Genomic DNA, 19,437 nt, shown 5'->3' with positions numbered 1-19,437 from the left:
TTTGCAGGGTATAGTGGTGCACACCTGTAATCCCAGTGACTTGGAGGCTGAGACCGGAAAATCGCCAGGTTCAAGGCAGGGTTCAGCAACTTAGTGAGGTCCTAGGTAACTTAGTGAGACCTTGTCTCAAATTTTTTAAGTTTATAAAAGGCTAGAAATGTGGCTCAGTTGTTAACCACCCTGGGTTCAATCCCCGATTCAAAAAAAAAAGAAAAAAATTGATACACTCCAGAGTAGTTTACTTAGAAAAAAAATAAATTTACTTTTAATTATTTGATAAGAATGGCACTGACATCTTTCTAGAAGAATCTGAGACTACTTCTTTCATATATTACTTAAACATTTCAAAAACCTAAAATCCAAACATTAAATGGGGATTTCAAAAAATCTTCTAGACTTGCTAAAAACTGCCAAATAACACCTAAATGTGTTTTGACTAGCAGTGGTTTTAAAATGCAAAGTCATCATGAATCTCTTCCAGTGTGTTAGTAATGGCAAAGAATGTGATTTCTCTAATGACTCCTTTACAAAGAATAATTTTGAGTGGCACGAGTAACTTACTAATTCACTGTTTCTCTGAAAAATGTTACAAAAAACAATACAAGTCAAGAAAAAGGGTTAAACATGTATGTATAATGACTAAATAAAACATTTTAAATCAAAATAGTTCCTCATGCTATTTAGCCTTTAACTTGTCTTTAGTTATTCCTTTTTCCAGTTCCCAAAGCCAATGTTCTAAATCTTTTCTATTCTCAAGTCCGGACTCTTCCCTCACTTTAAAAAAAAAAATTAATTAATATTTATTTTTTAATTGTAGTTGGATACAATACCTTTATTTTCTTTATTTATTTTTATGTGGTGCTGAGGATAGAACCCAGATGGATCTCGCACATTGCTAGGGAAGCGCTCTACCGCTGGGCCTCAACCCCAGCCCTCTTCCCTAATTTTTAACATGAATCCTGCTATAACTTATCCCTACAACGTTTAAGCATATTCCTAACTTTAAAGCCCTTCCCCTCAATTCCATATGGCTCTCTCTGCCCTTTCAGCAATGAATCATCCTGAATAATCCACATCTATTGATCTACTTCTTCCTCCTATTTATTCTTCAAACCACTCCAATCTGTCTTCCACACCCACCCCTCCATACAAACTGCTTTCACTAAGGACATCAATGTTCAAGTTGATCAATCTAGTAGATATGTATTAGCCCTTATCTAATCAATCCTCTCACCACCAGTATTCAGGCCAACTTACTATCCCCACCTTGATTTCCATGACAACCACATTCTTCTGGCTTTTCTCTTTTATCTCTGGTTGTCCCTTTTCATTCCCCTATTCAGGCTTTTCTTATGACAATCCCTTACATAAGGTTTGGGTGGTTTAAAATTATGCCAATTTCTCCTTTCAAAAAGTAGAGGCAACTGGGTACAGGGGCACACTCCTGTAACCCCAGCAATGTAGGAGGCTGAGGTATGAGGATTGCAAGTTTGAGGCCAGTCTCAGCAATTTAGCAATACACTCAACAACTTAGACCCTGTCTCAATTTTTTAAAAAGACCTGAGGATGTAGCACCCCTGGATTCAATCCCCAGGACTGAAAAAAAGGGGTGGTGAGGGGCGGTAAATCCTCCTTCCCCCCCAATGTGCCCAGTGTATAAAATTCCTTCCCACAGAAACATGTGCTGAACTTAATGACTAGTTTCTAAAGAATAGAATAAGGCAAAAGTGATGGTCTGAGAACATGTCATGAAAAGTATGGAGTCATCGTCCTTGCTCTCACTTGGATTACTCTACCTGGGTGAAACCAGCTGCCTGACATGATGTAACCCAATGGAGAGAAGCTACCTGGTAAGGAATAAGGTCACCTTCCAACAGTCAGCAAGAAACAGGCTTTGTGACAACTGTGTGAATCACCTTGGAAGCAGATTTTCCAGCCCTGGTCAAGCCTTTCAAATGACTAAATCCTGGCTAATGTCTCTTTTTTGGGGGTGGAAAGGCAGTCTGGGGATCAAACCCAGAGTCTCATGTATGCTAGACAAGTACTCTTCCACTGAGCTACATTCCCAACCCCCTGACTAATGTTTTGACTGCAATCATGAGACCCTGAGCCTGAACCATTCAAGTCTGACCCAAACTATGAGATAATAAATAGTTGTGGCTTATAGTTAATAAGTTTAAGAGGAATTTGTTACCAAGCAATAGATAACTAATCCAGTGGTGTTTTTCAGTGTCATAACCAAAGATCTATTCTTCACAGTCACTCTCTCAAGTACTCATAAAAACTAATATTTATATGCAGCCCAGATTTTTGTACTAAGCTCCAAACTATTAATACATCTTTATTTCAACTTCAATATACCCAAAGGCAACCATCTTTCTCCCAGAACCTGTTCTTATCTTCCCTATTTATCCAGCTCAAACCAAAAACTTGGATGTCATCATCCTCCTCTTCCCCTTTCACTCACTTCAATCACTAAGCCCTGCCAAAAAACAATCTCCTCAGTAACCACAGCATGCTTTAAAAAATACATATTTTGCCTATAATCCCAGTGAGGTGAAGGTAGAGGATTGCAAATTCAAGGTCAGCCTCAGCAATTTAGCAAGGCCCTAAGCAACTTAATGAAACCCTGTCTCAAATTAAAAAATATAAAGGGCTAGGAATGTACCTCTGAGCTCAATCCCCAGTACAAAAAATTAATAAATAAAAATACATTTTTCACCTAAATCTATTGATCAGTTTTAACCTCACAGAAAGAAAACCAGTTATCTTATGCCTCTTGATTTGATAGGTTCCACCTATGAGGTATTTTTGCTCAAAAGAAAAAAAGAACTAATCTGATTAAGCTTCTAGCTCAAAGTAGCAGTTTATAGGAAATAAAGAAGACAAAGGAACATGTTTAAACATACTAAAAGGATGTCTCCAACAAAATCCAGAATGTGGAAAATTCAACAGAGCAAAGAACCTGTTTTTTGTTTGTTTGTTTGTTTTTTGGTTTTGGTGCTGGTGTGCATGTAAGGCAAGCACTCTACCAACTAAGCTATATCTCCAGCCCCAGGACCTGGTTTCTTAAACAAATAAATGGCAAAGAAAAAAGGAGGGACAGAAGATCTAAATATTAAAAGATACTCAGGACTTTTATATGCAGATCTCATTTGGAATCCTAACCCAAACCACTGATAAGGGAGACATGTTTGAGATAATCAACAAAACAGAACAGACTGGATATTTGGTATTAATACATTATTGTTACTATTTAACTGTAATAAAGGTATTTTGATAACATTTTTAATATCTTTATTTTGTTTATTCATTTTTATGTGGTGCTGAGGATTGAACCCTGTGCCCCACATGTGCGAGGCAAGCGCTCTGCCACTGAGCCACAACCCCAGCCCCTTGATAACATTTTTAAAAGAAATCTTAACTTTGGGGCTAGGGATGTAGATCAGCAATAGATGGTGCTTGCCCAGCATGCACAGGACCTAAGTTTAATCTCTAGTATCTCCAAAAAAAGACAAAAACCTTAACTTTGAGTTTCACATACTGAAATATTCACAAATGAAATGCAGTAATATGGTATTTAGGAAATGGAGGAGGAAGGAGCTAATAAGATTATTAATAAAACAAGGTTGGCCATATGTTGATAACTGTATAAGCTGGATGACAGAAATTCATTTTTCTATCCTCTTTACTTTTATGTATATTTGAAATTTTCTAAAGTAAAATTTTTTTTAGTAATTAAAAACTGCTTGCAATACCAAAATGATTCTCCACTGCCCTAAGGATAAAGTTCAAATTTCTTAGCAGAGTTTGTCAAAAAAGCCTTTTATTATCTGCCCCACTGCTTAGTTCTCCAGTTTATCTCCCACTATTGCCTATTGCACAGCTTAAGTTCCGGGACTGACGAGTTCCTTACTCTTGTCTCCTCCAATTATTCCATTTGTTTCAAGCACCTTTCCCTCTCCAGTCACATGCCTAACCTCTCTACTTCATTCAGGTCAAAACAAATCTGCCTCTTCTAGGAGTCACATAACCTAACTATGGCCCCTCCAATATTCTGTGCTTCCCACCATAGTTTACTTGCTTTACCCCCACTCAGTAAACTCTAGGTATCCTGAGTATGGTTGATTTCTATTTTATTTCCCACTTTCTAGCAAAATGCCTGACATACAGTAGGTACTCAAATACACATTTGATAAATTAACAAAAGACATGAACTTTCTAACCTTCCAGGTCCTTGAATATCTCACCTATTCCAATTTTCTTTCCTTCTCATTTTCCTTTGTGATCATGATCTACACTAACAGTTTACAATTCACACAATGTTCCTAAATGTATATCCTTAGCTCTCCCTGGGCATTTCATCTAATAATAAATTTTCAAATAACCAATTTTGTACTATAATCCAACAGATCTTTAACTCCAAGCCTAACTTGTAGCTCCAAATACCTTCTGAATTCAATCTCACTTTCTACTAGAGCTGCTTAGAATTTCTCAAAACCCCCAGTTATTGAGGAGATTGAGGTGGGAGGATAGCAAGTTGGAAGCCAACATGCATAACCTAGGAATATCCTGTTACAAAAAAAAATGTTTAAAAAGGGGGCTGCGGGGCTAGGGTTATGGCTCAGTGGCAGAGCACTTGGCTAGCATGTGTGAGGCACTGGGTTCGATCCTCAGCACCACATATAAATAAATAAATAATAAAGGTACATCAACAACTAAAAAATATTTTAAAAGGGGGAGTGCTGGAGTTGTGGCTCAGTGGTAGAGTGCTCGCCTAGCATATGCGAGGCCCTGGGTTCGATTCTCAGCACCACATAAAAATAAATAAATAAAGTGTCCAACAATAACAAAAAAATAAATTAAAAAAAAATGTTAATAAAGGGCTGGGAGCTTTTCCACCAATATGGCATGGAAAGCGAATAAAGCTCCTGCCCCTCCCAAGGCCAAAGCCAAAGAAAATCTCTGAAGGCCAAAAAGCAGTGTTGAAAGGCATCCACAGCTACAAGAAGATCTGTACATCACCTAACTTTCAGCAGCCCAAGATATTAAAACTCCAGAGACAACCCAAATATCCTCAGAAGAGCAGCCCCAGGGAAAACAAGATTGACCACTATGCTGTCATCAAGTTCCCCCTAACCACTGAGTCAGCCAAGAAGAAGACTAAAGATAACAACACGCTTATGCTCATTGTGGATGTTAAGGCTAACAAACACTAGATCAAATAAGTTGATCAAAAAAAAAAAAAAAAAGAAGTAGTTCTGTAATGCCAGGAGTAACAGTGCATGTCTACTATAATCCCAGTGGCTTGGGAGGCTGAGGCAGGAGTACAGAGAGTTCAATGCCTGCCTCAGCAACTCAGGGAGGCCCTATTTCTAAATAAAATACAAAAAAGGATTGAGGATGTGGCTCAGTAGTTAAGTGCCCCTGGATTCACTTCCCAGTACCAAAATAAAAGAAGCTTTGTAATACTGATATGGCCAAGGTGTTATCAAATAGGCTACAAAGAAGCTCTGTAATGCTAATATGGCCAAGGTCAACACTCTTCAGGCTCAATGGAGTGAAAAAAGTATATGTTCAACTGGCTCCTGATTATGATGCTTTGGCCACTGCCAACAAAATTGAAATCATCTAAACAAAGTCTGGCTACCTCCTTCTGAACATACTTTTTTTTTTTTTTTTTTTTTGCAACATAAAAATAAAGGGCTGGGTGCAATGGCACAGACCTGTAATTCCAGAAACTCAGGAGACTGAGGCAGGAGGATCACAAACTTGAAGCCAGCCTCAGCAACTTAGCAAGTCCCTAAGAACTTAATGAGATCCTGTCTCAAAATAAAAAATAAAAAGGGTCTGGAGTTGTGGCTCAGTGGTAGAGTGCTTGCCTAGCATGTGTGAAGCACTGAGGATGATTCTTAGCACCACATATAAGTAAATAAAAGGAAAAAAATTAAAAATAAATAAAAAGGGCTGAGGATGTAACTCAGTGGCAAATTGCCCCTGGTTCAATCCCCAGTACTCCCCCCACCAAAAAAAAAAAAAAAAAGTGGAGAGCTGGGAATATAGCTCAGTAGTAGAGCATGCACCATGCCCTGGGTTCAATCCTAGTACCACACACAAAAAAAGAATTTCTCAAAACCCTCCTAATGCACCTTATGTTCTCAAGCTTCCCAGTATATGCATATTCTTTGCCCATTGCCTGAAATGCTCTTCTTCTGTCTTCCTCCATTAAGTCAACTCAAATGTCTCCAGCCTTTTCTAAGCCATGTTCCCATAACATTCTTCATATTTCTATTATAGAAAGGATCATATTGTTTTGAAATTATGTCTAAGGGTCTACTCTGCTACACTTGAAAGAAAAGTGGTGCAGGACTAACCTCAGGCACACCAATTACAGAGCAGATTTACTGTCAGACACCTGACAAGGCTGTCTCACACAGAAAGAACAGCAAGAGAGGGAGAGCAGCAGCAAGCAGGAGAGAGCAGCAGGAGAGGGAGAGCAGTAGCAAATTTCCCTTGAGCATTACGTTTTATAGGTCAGAATCATGGCCATCCTTTAGGGGCAGGTTTAGCCCTTGTTACTGGCATAGCAAGCATCACCTGATTTTGTGGAAGACAAGTTACTGTTTCTTGAGAACACAGAAGAACAACTTTTTATCTCTCAAGGAGAGAACAGAGACCAGCAAGTCTCTATCTCTTGAGAATAAGAACAGTATTCATAAAGTGGGGGTGGGTAAAAGGAAGATGGCTGTAGTTATGCCAACAACACTGTCAGTTCCTACATAAAGGAATTATCTCTACTGCATGCTTACAGTCCCATCATAGACAGTACAATGCCTATTTCAAAGTCAACCCTAAATAAATGCTTGCTGTATGAACTATAGTTTATTAAGTATAACTAAGAGACACGGCTAGAACTGGAAAACAAGTGCCTAAATCTACCTTCCTAAAGGAGGTAATCAGTTTCTCTAGTTTTGTATTGGGCAAAATAAAAATATGAAACTCTTTTTCAAAAGCAAAGTATTGGGTTGGCAATGTAGTGAGTAATAGAAAGTTTGCCTAGCATGCACAAGGCCATAGGTTCAATCTATAGCACTGGAAAAAAAAATTTTTTTCAATATTATAAAAACAAAAGAAATTATGAAACAAAAGAAAATATTCCATCCTAGAGTTTAGTGGAGTGTAGTGAACATCCAGGATGAAGAATGGCCTGGGTGGGGCTGGAGATGTGGCTCAAAAGGTAGCACGCTCACCTGGCATGCGCAGGGCACTGGGTTCGATCCTCAACATCACATAAAAATAAAATAAATATGTTGTGTCCACCTGGGGCTAAAAAATAAATATTAAAAAAAAAGAATGGTCTGGGTGAATCTATTCTGTTCACAGCAATCTCAGTGATCCTAGACCAAACCTGAGATTATCTCAATATCCATTCTCAGGATAGGCTGATTCTAAAATAAGGCCAATGTAGTTTTAGTTCAGAGTTTTCAGGGATACCCACAGATGAATAACCAGAGTCAGATTAGAGCCCAAGTGATTTTGGAAACAAGAAATAAAGTGACTTGCTATTTACTCCCCTGTTTAAAATACTGTAAAACAAATTCATATATTCGTCCTAGAAAATACAGCTGCAATCTATCAGCCACATGCAAATCATTAATATGTATGCTCAAATCCTTCAGAATCCAAATATACTGAAAAATGTCCAAGTGTACAGAATTCATCATCAACATTCAATGTGTCTCCTGCTTTCCCAGTGAATACCTATGCTTTTCCTATCTTTACTGGAATGCCTCTAATTAGGGGTTGTGTATCATTTTAGTGTCACATTACTCTGCAAGCAAATACTTTAACACAAAAGAATAGGGGAGCTGGGTGTGGCAGTACATTCCTGTACTCCCAGTGATTCTCAAAGATGGTGGTAAAGCATATAAAGCACGCCTAGGTTCGATCCCCAGTTCTAGGGGGAAAAAAAAAACTTCTAAATGGCCATTAGTGAGAAATATGATACCTCCTTCCTCTGGCAAGGATAATGTTGTACAGAATCTAGTCTCAAAAGGGAGGATAAGTGTATAAGGACAAAGAAAAGGAAGTATATGGAAAAAAAAAAAAAAAACCTGTATTTAGCCAGTAAGACAAAGAGGTATTTGTCCAAGTATTCAAAACCAAAAGGAGGTGGACAAATGACATACACTAACAGGAAAAAGAAACATTATATCTGGGCTAGTACCTCCCAAGAGCCAGAGCTTGGGACCCCTCCTATAAGACACCACATTCAGATTTGTAAAGTAACTTAATTCCATAGTGCCACTCACTGGAATTACTCTAGCTTGAATAAATTTAATAGGTTCCATGTGTTTTTCTGATTCACACTTATTGAAACAAAATATTACTCATCATTTATCTAGCTCATGGGATTTTCTAATTCCAGAGTTTTGAGGATATGAGATTCAGTTGCCTCTCTTCCATTCCTACAAAAAAAAAATCTTAAAAAACGGGTCTGACTCATTAAGGTTTAGTACTCTCCCACTTAAAAGTGATGTGGAGAAAGGAAATTGATAGCTGGATGATGAAAACTAATACTTTAACTCTTGCAGGTTTGCCTTATTAACTTAGAGCTTTCACATATTTCCTTCCTGTAGTGAAAGTGAAGCTTAATGGAAACAATTGGAAAGCCAAAAATTTTGCATCTTGATTCCACCACTTACTGCTTGCCTATATGAACTTGAGCAATTACATAAAAGCCTGGAGCCTCAGATTCCAAAACTGTAAAATGGGGATATTAAATAGGGATAATGAATAGGTAGGTACCTATCCTGTAGCGTTATTAAGAGCAAAATGAATTAAGGGACCCAGTAGAATGAAAGCTCCCGAGGAGAGAAACAGTGAATGTCTTCATTATCATTGATTCTTGCTGGCATGGAAACACACATAGCAGGAACTCAATTTTTTTTAATGAATGCATAAATATGTTCCCATTTCTCTCATCAACATTAACTCTTCCATAATTTTATTTTCCCTTATTTTCTAAAGCCTTCAAGACATTTTGTCCTTTTAAGTGATTTCTTCCCTCTCCTTAGGTATTAACTATACACCATGCAGAGGAATAATTTTGTAAGTAATTTCTTTCTCTGATACCACTGACCTTCCATCTCTAATGCTATGGGGTGACAGGGGTAATCGAAAACAAAATTCATAAGAATTCATCTACTTGCCCACCATCATTGTTCCGAGTTAACGACAATGAAACCCTCAACTCAGCCCTCCCAGAATATAACTTTCAAGGGGACACTGCACTATGCCTTCTACCTCTCGCCTAAAGAGACCCGCGCGCCTAAAGAGAGACCCGCGCGCCTAAAGAGAGACCCGCGCGTGTAGGAAAGCCTCTTTTCTCAAAAGTTAAGGCGTCGGTTACGTTCGTCTCCCGCTGAAAAAATGGGATGCATCCCTTGAGTAACACCCCCAACTTGGACAGACAGGAGGAATTCTGGACACCTTGGTTCTGTCCGAGGGTCACCTCTGGACTTGGCCAGGCTCTTCTGGCTACGCTTGCAAAAAAAAAGCAGAGCTCTCCGTTCCCTGGAGGGAAGCTAAGGGGTGCGGCCGTCTACAGGGCCTGAGGGTACTGTGTAAAGTCCACGACAACGTGGAGAGGCGGCATGGACTGCATAGCCGGACCTTTTAAACCATAACTACGACCATCCTTACAAGCTCACAACCGCATGGAACACGACCACCTGCTTAAAACCAGACCCCCCCCCCAAAAAAAGAAAGTGGCTTGCCCCCAACCCATAAATCAGACAGCTAGTGCCTGTTTATTGGCTGCAACTACATCTCCTTCACCCTCATTGGCTATCCAGGACGCAAGACCCTCCCCCACAAGGGAACCCTCTCGTACAGCGGCACCCCCAGCCTAGCAACCTCAACCGGGCTACCCAAAGTCCCGGTCCCCCACCTCCACCCAAGAAGGAAGGTCCCCGAGGCGCTCGCTCCGAGAACTCACCGTGTAGTAGGACAACAGCCCCGCATTGTAGTCCAGCACAAACCAACGGTACTGCCAGCCCTTCATCACGTTAGTCCATTTGCTCAGCGGCCCTTCCACGATGGACGCCATCTTGGGAGCCGCCAATGACAACAAACGGCCTGACGTCACTCGCCTATATGGCCTTCAGCTTGAGGGGGGCGGGGCCGCCGCGGGCCGGGGCGGGGCCAGGGCGGAGCCTGCGGCGGCTGCTGTGAGTGGGCCCGCGGACCCACGCCCCCAGCAATCACCGTCAAACACGCGAGCTCCGGGCGACTATTGTGTGCAGGGCTCGCTGCCAGCCAGCGAGAATGCAAGCATGAATACTGCTGTTATGATTATTTATTCACACAAGGAATAAATAATAATAAGCCGCGATGATACCAAAAGATTTCACATCTGATATTCACTTATGCATTTGTTCCACAAATCCCATTCAATTAATAAACATTAATTGTTTTGCACTAGACAAAACATAGTAAATGATATATTGAATATACATAGTAAATGATATATTGAAAATTGGTAAGTGCCCTGGAAAATAGTTAAACAAGGAAAGAAGTAAAGTTAGTGTTGCCTTTTTAGATTCTTGTTTAATATTTATTTTAGTTGTATACAGTACCTTTGTTTTATTTATTTATTTAATGTGGTGCTGAGTATCGAACCCAGGGCCTCGCATGCACCCAGGGCCTCGCATGCATCCAGGGCCTCGCATGCGCTAGGCGAACGCTGTACCGCTGAACCACAACCCCAGCCCCTGCTTTTTTAGATTCTTAAACAGAGAAGGTCTGAAAGAGAAGGTAACTTTTGACCAAAGTAAAGACCTGAAGAAAATGAAGGAGGGACCTGGGGGAAGAGACTTTCAAGCTGAAGGAATTCTAATTGTAAAGACCAGATGTTAGGAATAGCAAGAAACTCAATGTTACTGTAGCAGTAAGACAGGGAAAAAGTGGTAGGATGCTAGGCTGGAGAAGTAAAAGCAGATCACTTGCAGCCTAGAAGGGCAGTATAAGTATTTGTGGCTCAGTGGCAGAGCACTTCCCTAGCATGTGTGAAGCACTGGTTTGGATTCTTAGCACCACATGTTAAAAAAAAAAAAAAAAGAGGTTATAAACCACATACTATATCCAGACACTGTTGGAGTTCCAGGGAATGCAACATTCAATGAGAGAGCTCTCTAAGAGATTACATTCTGTAGCTGAATGTGGTGGTACAGGTCTGTAATCCCAGCCGTTTGGAAGGCTGAGACAGGAGAATCACAAATTCAAGATCAGCCTCAGCAATTTAGCTTAGGCCCTAAGCAACTTAGGGAGACTGTATCTCAAAATAAAAAGAGCTGGGGATGTGGCTCAGTGGTTAAGCACTGCTGGGTTCAATCTCTGGGGGGGAAAAAGTATACTCTGTGATGGAAGTAAACACTAAACAAGAAAATTATTCAATTCCTGACATTGGGTGTGTCCACTCTTTGAGGCAGGTTCTTGCTAAACTGTTTAGGCTGGCCTTCAACTCAAAATCCTTTTGACACAGCCTCCCAAGTAGTTGGAGTTACAAGAGCAGGGTTTTACTGATAAACCCTTGCCAGAGAATTTAATAAACTGATGAAAAAGGAAGTCAGTGGGTGGGTACTTTATACCAGAGGGTCAAGGTAGGCCTGTCACAGGAAGTGGCATTTAAACAGATGTCAAGGATAAGAAAAAGCCAGCCACACAAATACCAGCAGAAAGAACTAGAAAGGGAACCAAGTAGTGGAGCATTATCTAGAAGAGGAAGAGAGGGTAAGTGAGGGCTTCTTTGTTTTCTTGTTTTTCAGTCTTGAGTGAAAGTACTAGAAAGTGTTATTTTGCTGATTTCCAGAGAAGAGAAATACTGGGGACATCCTAGAGAAAGAAGAGAATAGCAATAGTAGAACTCTTGGTAAGGTTAAGCCCCAAGCCCAAGTGAAAGAGTTGATCTTTTATAGAAGCAGCTGTTTCTTCCATAGTAACAAGAGGGAGAGCAGAGAAAATGAGTTAGATGTCAGTGGGGTCTGGAGTTAGATGGTAGAGAAATGAATAATCTTCTTTTTTTAATATTTATTTTTTAGTTTTAGGTAGACACAATATCTTTATTTTATTTTTATGTGGTGCTGAGAATCGAACCCAGTACCTCATGCATGCTAATAGAGAGTGCTACCACTTGAGCCACATCCCCAACCCAGAAATGAATAATCTCTTAATGTTTAGAAAGTAAAGACTGTGGACTCTAAGCAGGATGCGGTGGCACACACCTGTGATCCAAGAACTCCAGAGCCTGAGGAAGAGGATCAGAGGATTGCTAGCTAGTTTGAGTCCAGTCTTTGTTTCTTTTTATTTTTAATTATTTATTTTTTTGTACTGGGGGTTGAACCCAGGGACACTTTAGCTCTGAGCTATATCCCCCAGTTGTTTTTATTTTTTGAGACAGGGACTCACTAAGTTGCTGAGGCAGGGATGTAGGTAGTTCAGTAGTAAAGTTTCCCTGGGTTCAATCCCCGGTAGCACAAAAAAGGAAAAACTAATGTGTACTCCTACTATTTTTTTAAGCATTTATTTTTTAGTTTTAGTTGAGCATAGTATCTATTTTATTTTTATGTGGTGCTGAGGATTGAACCCAGTGCCCCACACATGCTAGGCGAGCGCTGTACCACTAAGCCACAACCCAAGCCCCCCAACCCCCCCCACTCCTACTATTAAAAAAACAAAATTAACTATAAAACAGCCTCAGACCTCTCCTTCAGGAGATATTTCAGAAGACAATGCTATCAGAGGAGATGACAGCTTCATGTGCTTTATCATTCCTAAGGACTTTCCAGTGAGACAATGGAGGTGGAAAGCAATAATATTGATAATCCTGTCCCTGTGTGAGCCTAGGCTAATTGTGTTTGTGTCTCCATCTTTTTAAGAGAATTTAACCTTTATTATTTTTATGTGGTACTGAGGATCAATGCGCTCTCACTGAGCTACCACCCCAGCCACCTGTGTCTTCATTTTTAAATTTTTCCTTTTGGTACTAGGGATCGAACCCAGAGAGGCTCTACTACTGAGTTATATCCCCAGCATTTTTTGTTTTTTTATTTTGAAACAGAGTGTCACTAAGTTGCTAAGGATCTCACTAAGTTTCTGAGACTTGCCTTGAATTTGAAATCCTTCTGCTTCAGCCTCCAGAGCCACTAGGATTACAGGCTTGCATGCACCTGGCTCCACCTCTTGCTTTTGATTGAAAGCAGGGTGACATCAGTCCCCACTGCCATAACAACTCTAGGTCACTGGCCCATGCTGACCAGTTCTAACTGGAACCTGTTCTTACAGATTTTATGGTTAGGGGGAATTAGCCTTATCTCCCTGAGTTCCAAGATCTGGTCTGTGTAAGGTTCATAAAAGTCATCCCACCACTGCCCCCAGCTTTGTTTCAAGATAACTTGTGTTCTTCTTATCGGCATTTGGGGGCCTGCATTTCTTCTACAGATAGAAGGAATGTAACATATCCTGTGAACTTAAGTCAGGCAGGCCTGCAAGTAAATTGCTTTTTTTTTTTTTTAAGGCTGTAGATGGACACACTATCTTTATTTTTTTATATGGTGCTGAGAATTGAACTGGAAAATTGCCTGGAAATCTCGACATTTAATAAGTAAGGGACCTGAGATTCAAAGAAACTAACCCACTTGCCTAACTCATACATGTTAGGCAAGCGCTCTACCACTGAGTCACAACTCCAGCCTGGTAATTGTTTTTCAGAGGTGAAAACATAGGGATCAGCACAGGGGGTCCAGTTTATAGAATCTCATGTTTCCACTGATCACATCTGTCTGTTCCCTATCATAGGTATGTCTACATGTACATTTTTAAAATAGACTATACTGTATAACCTAGGTGCACAGTAAGCTATACCATCTAGGTTTGTGTAAGTATATGCTATGATGTTTGAACAATGACAAAATGGCCTACAACAATGACAAATGCTCAGACAGTATTCTTGTTGTTAAAGGATGCATGACTGACTGTACCTGGGTTTGTACAACAAACACTTAGTATCCAACACTTAGTAGCTAAGTGAACTTGGGCAAGTTTTCTAACTTCTCTGTATCTTAGTTTCCCCAGATTCACATCTTTAAAATGCAAATAACAATAGTAACTGCCTTCAAACTGACTGTTTGGAAGATTAAATGAACTTACATGGATAAAAAGTTTAGACAATGACTGGTGGAGAACAAGCACTAGATAACCAAAGATACAAAACATACATGCAACTTAATATAATATAAAGCCAGTTTCTTTCCTTTTAGATGTACTTTCCTCAATTCCACCACTTATTGTTCACTGTGTATCAGGAACTATGCCAAAAATATTACATAGCTTATCACATTTAATCTTTGCTGTACTCTTTTGAGTCAGTCTCATTTTTTTTTAAAGAGAGAGTGAGAGAGGAGAGAGAGAGAGAGAATTTTTTAATATTTATTTTTTAGTTCTCGGTGGACACAACATCTTTGTTGGTATGTGGTGCTGAGGATCGAACCCGGGCGCACTCATGCCGCTTGAGCCACATCCCCAGCCCTTTTTTTTTTTTTTTTTTTTTTTGATACTGGGGATTGAACCCATAGGTGCTTTACCACTCAGCTACATCCATAGCCTTTTCTTTAATTTTTTTATTTTGAAACAGGGTTTCACTAAATTACGAGGTTGGATTGGAACGTGCAGTCCTCCTCACTCCTGAGTTGCTGGGATTATAGTTGTGCACCACTGTGCCTGGAAATCTCAACATTTAATAAGTAAGGGACCTGAGATTCAAAGAAACTAATGCACTTACCTAACTATCTGATAGTATTCAGTGACATGTATCTGAGTTCATGTAAACATGTCTGAATTTTTATTATGCTGCAATGGTCCCCCCAAAACACATTACACACTTCTCATGAAAATTGTTGTTCCAGGTCTTTGCCTTTTCTCCACCATAATGGTACGCACACTTGACTGTGTTCTTTGCCATATCTTCTCACAAGGCTTGGAGGATCAAGCAATTCCTGGTCATAAAAAAATCAAAAATCATTTATCAATGGATTAGGATAAAAACTGGTAATAAAATCAGGTACAAACTCCAAGAGGATACATAGGAGGAAATCAACCTGGATCTATAAGGAATTGCACATGAGATGGCACACTTTTATACTGTATCAAGATCATGATCATCTTACCATGTCAAGCTGAAAATGTCACCACTGTCTGGAAAGTTAGCATATTTAACTAGGTATCTGGTCTTTCTTTAGCTATGAAAGTGCTATAGTACTAGGTTCAGTTAGTTCAGTACTAAATATGTAAAGTTTTGAACTGAAAAAATTTGATATTCCAGAAACTAATCAGCATAAACCCTCCTGTTACAGATGTCTTTTGGTAACCAAAGTGTGATGATCTTGAAACATAACGATTCAGGTTAAGTTAAAAGACTTACATAGTGTTAATTACTATTACTACTCCTCCCTTACCCTCTTTGTAAAAATATTTTTAGCTGTAGATGGACATAATACCTTTATTTTATTTTTTTTTAACGTGATGCTGAGAATTGAACCAAGTGCTTCATACATGCTAGGCAAGAACTCTACCACTGAACTACATCCCCAGACCCTCCCTTAGCCTTTTAAGAGAAGGAATCAGGTCTTAATTGTCTTTGCATTTCTAGAAACCAGCCCAGTACCTAGCACACAGAAGTTGCTTAATAATTATTGTTTGATTTAAATTATATCTCCATTGAAACTTTCCTAGGTTACAGGAATTTGCTAAGTACTATCATCTAAATTTTCTCCTTTAATTCCCACCACCATCCTTCAAGGTTTATATTATTATATCCATTTTACAGATGAGGTTACTGGTATACAAAGTTATGCTAGGCACAGTGGCGTGCACCTGTAATTCCAGAGACTCAGAAGTCTGAGACAGGAGGATTGCAAATTTGAGGCCAACTTCATCAATTTACCAAGACCCTGCCTCGAAGTCTATAGATTAAAACATTTTAAAAAGGCTGGGGATTTAACTCAGTGGAAAAAGCACCCTTGGGTTCAATCCCCAGTAATAAAAACACCACCAACAAAAAGTTATTGAATATCTTGTCCAAATTCACACAACTAGTGAAAAGCAAAATCAGAATTAGAATCTAGGTCTTTTACTCCCAGATTTATTTCACTCCAGCTGCAAGCTGTATTTGCATTGTCTAGGTGTGTAAACAGATGTCTTAGACATGATATAGACAGCATCATCAACTTCTAAGTCAGATTTGACTTTCATCAGGGTCACCAGGCATCAGCAGACTCTGCTTCAAATGTCACAACACCAGTCATTAGGAAGAGTTAGGAGCAAGGGCAATTCTTGACTCCTAAGATCATGTCCAATTTCACAGCACTTTGTCTACATTTTACACAGTGTCAAACTCCATGCTTTAGATCATCTGCTAAAATTAAACGTGGTAGAAACACATCAGCTCTCATTCCTACATTCCTCAGTGACTGGCCTTGCATGGAATGAAGTAGCAGCTGAAGTACAGCAGAAAAAGATTAGACTCAGAGCCAAAAGATGGAGATAGTATTAACTATTAACTTCATAAACTCACCAAGGACAGGAATTGAGGCTACTTCATCCTGCCATTATTAGAATATCAATAAATGTTAAAGGCATGATTTTTTTTCTTTTGGGAATCGAGTCCAAGGCTGGTGTATACTAGGCACGTACTCTATCCCTGAGCTATAACCCCAGCCAAAGATTATCCTGGCAGAAAACTGAGGACAGAGGGGCAAGATTGTAGACAAGAAGACAAAGAGACTTTTTAAAAGCCAAGGAAGCAATAAAAAGGGTCTAAGCTCAAACAATGAGAACAGGGATCAAGAACAGGAAAGATAACTATACTATATATTTATTAAAAAACATTTTAGAAATAAGATTTTTAAACTATCCAGGCACTTTGGCACATGCCTATAATACCAGTGACTCTAGAGGCTGAGGCAAGAGGATTGCAAGTTTAAGGCCAGCCTCAGGATCTCAGTGAGACCCTCAGCATCTTAGTAAAATCTTATCTCAAAAATAAGATTTAATAAAAAATAAAATAAAAATTTAATAAAATTTAATTTAATAAAAAATAATAAAAAATAAAATAACTGGGGGTGTAAAACACCTCTGGGTTCAATTTCCAGTATTAAAAAATTTTTTTTGAAAACTCACAGAAGCAATGGAATTAAATGAGGGAGGGCGTAAATGAGAGTCAGAGATAATACCAAGGTTTCTAACTTGTGTAACTGGATAATTGTTTATGTAACCACGTTTGTTAGGTTGGCTTTTTGTTATTGCTGTTGATGTTTTGCAGAGAGTTTGTACTAGGGACTGAACCCAGGGGTACTTTAGCACTGAGCTAATCCCCAGTCCTTTTTATTTTTTATTTTGAGATAGAGTCTCACGAAATTGCTGAGGCTAACCTCAAATTGTGATCCTCCTGCCTTAGCCTCCTGAGTCACTGGGATTTTATGCATGTATCACCATTTCTGACTTGTTGAGGGGTTTTGTTGATTTTTTTTTAAGGAAGAATAAAAAATGGCTTGTGTTACTCACATGAAGTTTTCAGAAATGTGGTTTTCCTGGGTTTTTTTTTTGGGGGGGGGTTGTTTGTTTGTTTTCTAGTACTGGCAATTGAACCCAGGGGTACTCAATCACTGAACTACATATTTAGCCCTTTTAATTTTTTTGAAACAGGTTCTTGCTAAATTGCTGAGGCTGGCCTCGAACTTGCAATCCTCCTGCCTCTGCCTTCTGAGTTGCTGGGATTATAGGAGTACGCCTCCATGCCTGGTTGTTGTTTTAGTTTTTGTTTTTCAGTTTCTAGTAAAAATGATTTCCAACTTTTCTACAGCTGGGAATGTAGGTGCAAATTATTTCATAATACATTCTGTTGTTGGTGCTTTGTTGCCTTCTCTTCCTAAACTTCCCACCAGCTGCTTTTTGTTATTACTGCTATTGTTGTCTTGTTTAATTGGCATTCGTTGGCCAGAAATAAAACAACATTCCCAGCACATTGCTTTCTTAAGGAAAACATAGAAACCTACAAAAATACGATTATCCTTTGTTGGGTGGCTAGGTGAAGAGAAAACAGATCATAGTTAAGTTTGAAAAAAAGAAAAACAAGACATAGCCTATTTTGTCTACAAACAGCATGTTCTGGTTCTTTCCCACCTAATCCTCTTTCTAGAGAGAGGGAATGAGATATCAGGTTTAGGAAAATGAGGCTAAAAGGATCTGGGAAAGAGAAAAAAATATTTGAGGAGTTCTAGGCTCTACCAACGTTCTAAGGAAAGCAAAGAAAAATGAACTGGTTTTTTGCATCCTCCTTCTAACATCCCCTTGGAGAACCACATTCCAGCTACCCTGGGCTATACATCCTCCTTCAGGATGATTCACAAATGTCCTCCTTCAGGTGGAACTGACCATTCCATTGTGTCCCACGTCTACCCTGAACAACCTTTTTGTGTGTGTGTGTGAAAAAGCTTTTTTATTCTAAATCAAATTGGTTCACCAATCTAATCATAACAATGCTTAACATTTCCCATTTTTGGCAATTTCTATCACTCTCAATTTTGGGTAAGTCTACCTATGTTCCCAGCATCATCGCTCCCATGATCCTCAGCAACCATTCCAGAAAACAGAGATGATCTAGTAATACTACCTGTTCTTAATTTCATTAGTAAGTTTAAAATTTTTCTCTATTAAAAATCATTAATAAAGTGTTCATGCTTCTTATGAAAGGTTTGACATCATACAATGGTCCTTGTATGAAAGCAAAAACAGTTTTCCACTATATTCTTTATCATATAACTGTTAAAAGGAAAAAAAGGAAGAGCCGTATTTCTTGAATTTTTTTCAAACCCTGAATAAATTCTCAATCTATGAATGAAACACAAAACCCATATTTCTTATTGGAACTATTTTTCTTAATTTGAGGGTTTTTTTTTTCAGATCCTGAATTTCTTCTAAGTCTACAATGAAACAGCCAAAGGATTGGAAACATTGGTTCTGAGACAGACCCACTTGGTAATGAGAAAGTCCAATTCCAACTGGGGAAATTTACCTGAGTCCTAGCCTTTCAGTTTAACATTACACCTACCACCTAGAAAAATAAATCCAAGTACCCATCTGGGTTGAAGGAAAAGAGTTACTTGTAACTTTATAAAAAAATGGAACTATGTAATGTAAAATTCAAAAAAAAATTCAAATGGTGCTACATAAGACATTTTTGTTTCTTTTTCTTAGGAAAAAGGAGTTATATGGAAATTTCTCATTCTTTTTCTTCTATGTCCAAAGTTGAAGACAAGTCATACTATAGGGCCCATCACACCCTTAACTAAAAGACTACTTGTGCTACTTTTCTTCCAGTTT

The 19,437-nt window shown here is 39.0% G+C and overlaps 1 protein-coding gene and 1 pseudogene across 6 annotated transcripts in view; one reads left to right on the top strand and one right to left on the bottom strand.

Annotated features, from left to right (window-relative positions):
• Osbpl9 (oxysterol binding protein like 9) overlaps positions 1-10,145 on the bottom strand; it is a 135,466-nt gene extending 125,321 nt beyond the window's left edge. For all 6 annotated transcript variants that reach the window (XM_026381764.2, XM_026381770.2, XM_026381780.2 and 3 more), the window contains exon 1: positions 10,001-10,145. In XM_026381764.2, coding sequence (XP_026237549.1) covers positions 10,001-10,111 — 111 coding nt within the window. In that variant the 5' untranslated portion in view covers positions 10,112-10,145. The remainder of the gene's footprint in view (positions 1-10,000) is intronic.
• Positions 4,907-5,635, top strand: LOC113177267 (large ribosomal subunit protein uL23-like; annotated as a pseudogene).
• Positions 10,146-19,437: the final 9,292 nt, after the last annotated feature.

Source organism: Urocitellus parryii, chromosome 11, assembly GCF_045843805.1.
Source record: "Urocitellus parryii isolate mUroPar1 chromosome 11, mUroPar1.hap1, whole genome shotgun sequence".
NCBI classification, from domain to species: domain Eukaryota; kingdom Metazoa; phylum Chordata; class Mammalia; order Rodentia; family Sciuridae; genus Urocitellus; species Urocitellus parryii.
The sequence above is the reverse complement of the archived record's forward strand: the minus strand, read 5'-3'. Positions and strand labels throughout refer to the sequence as shown.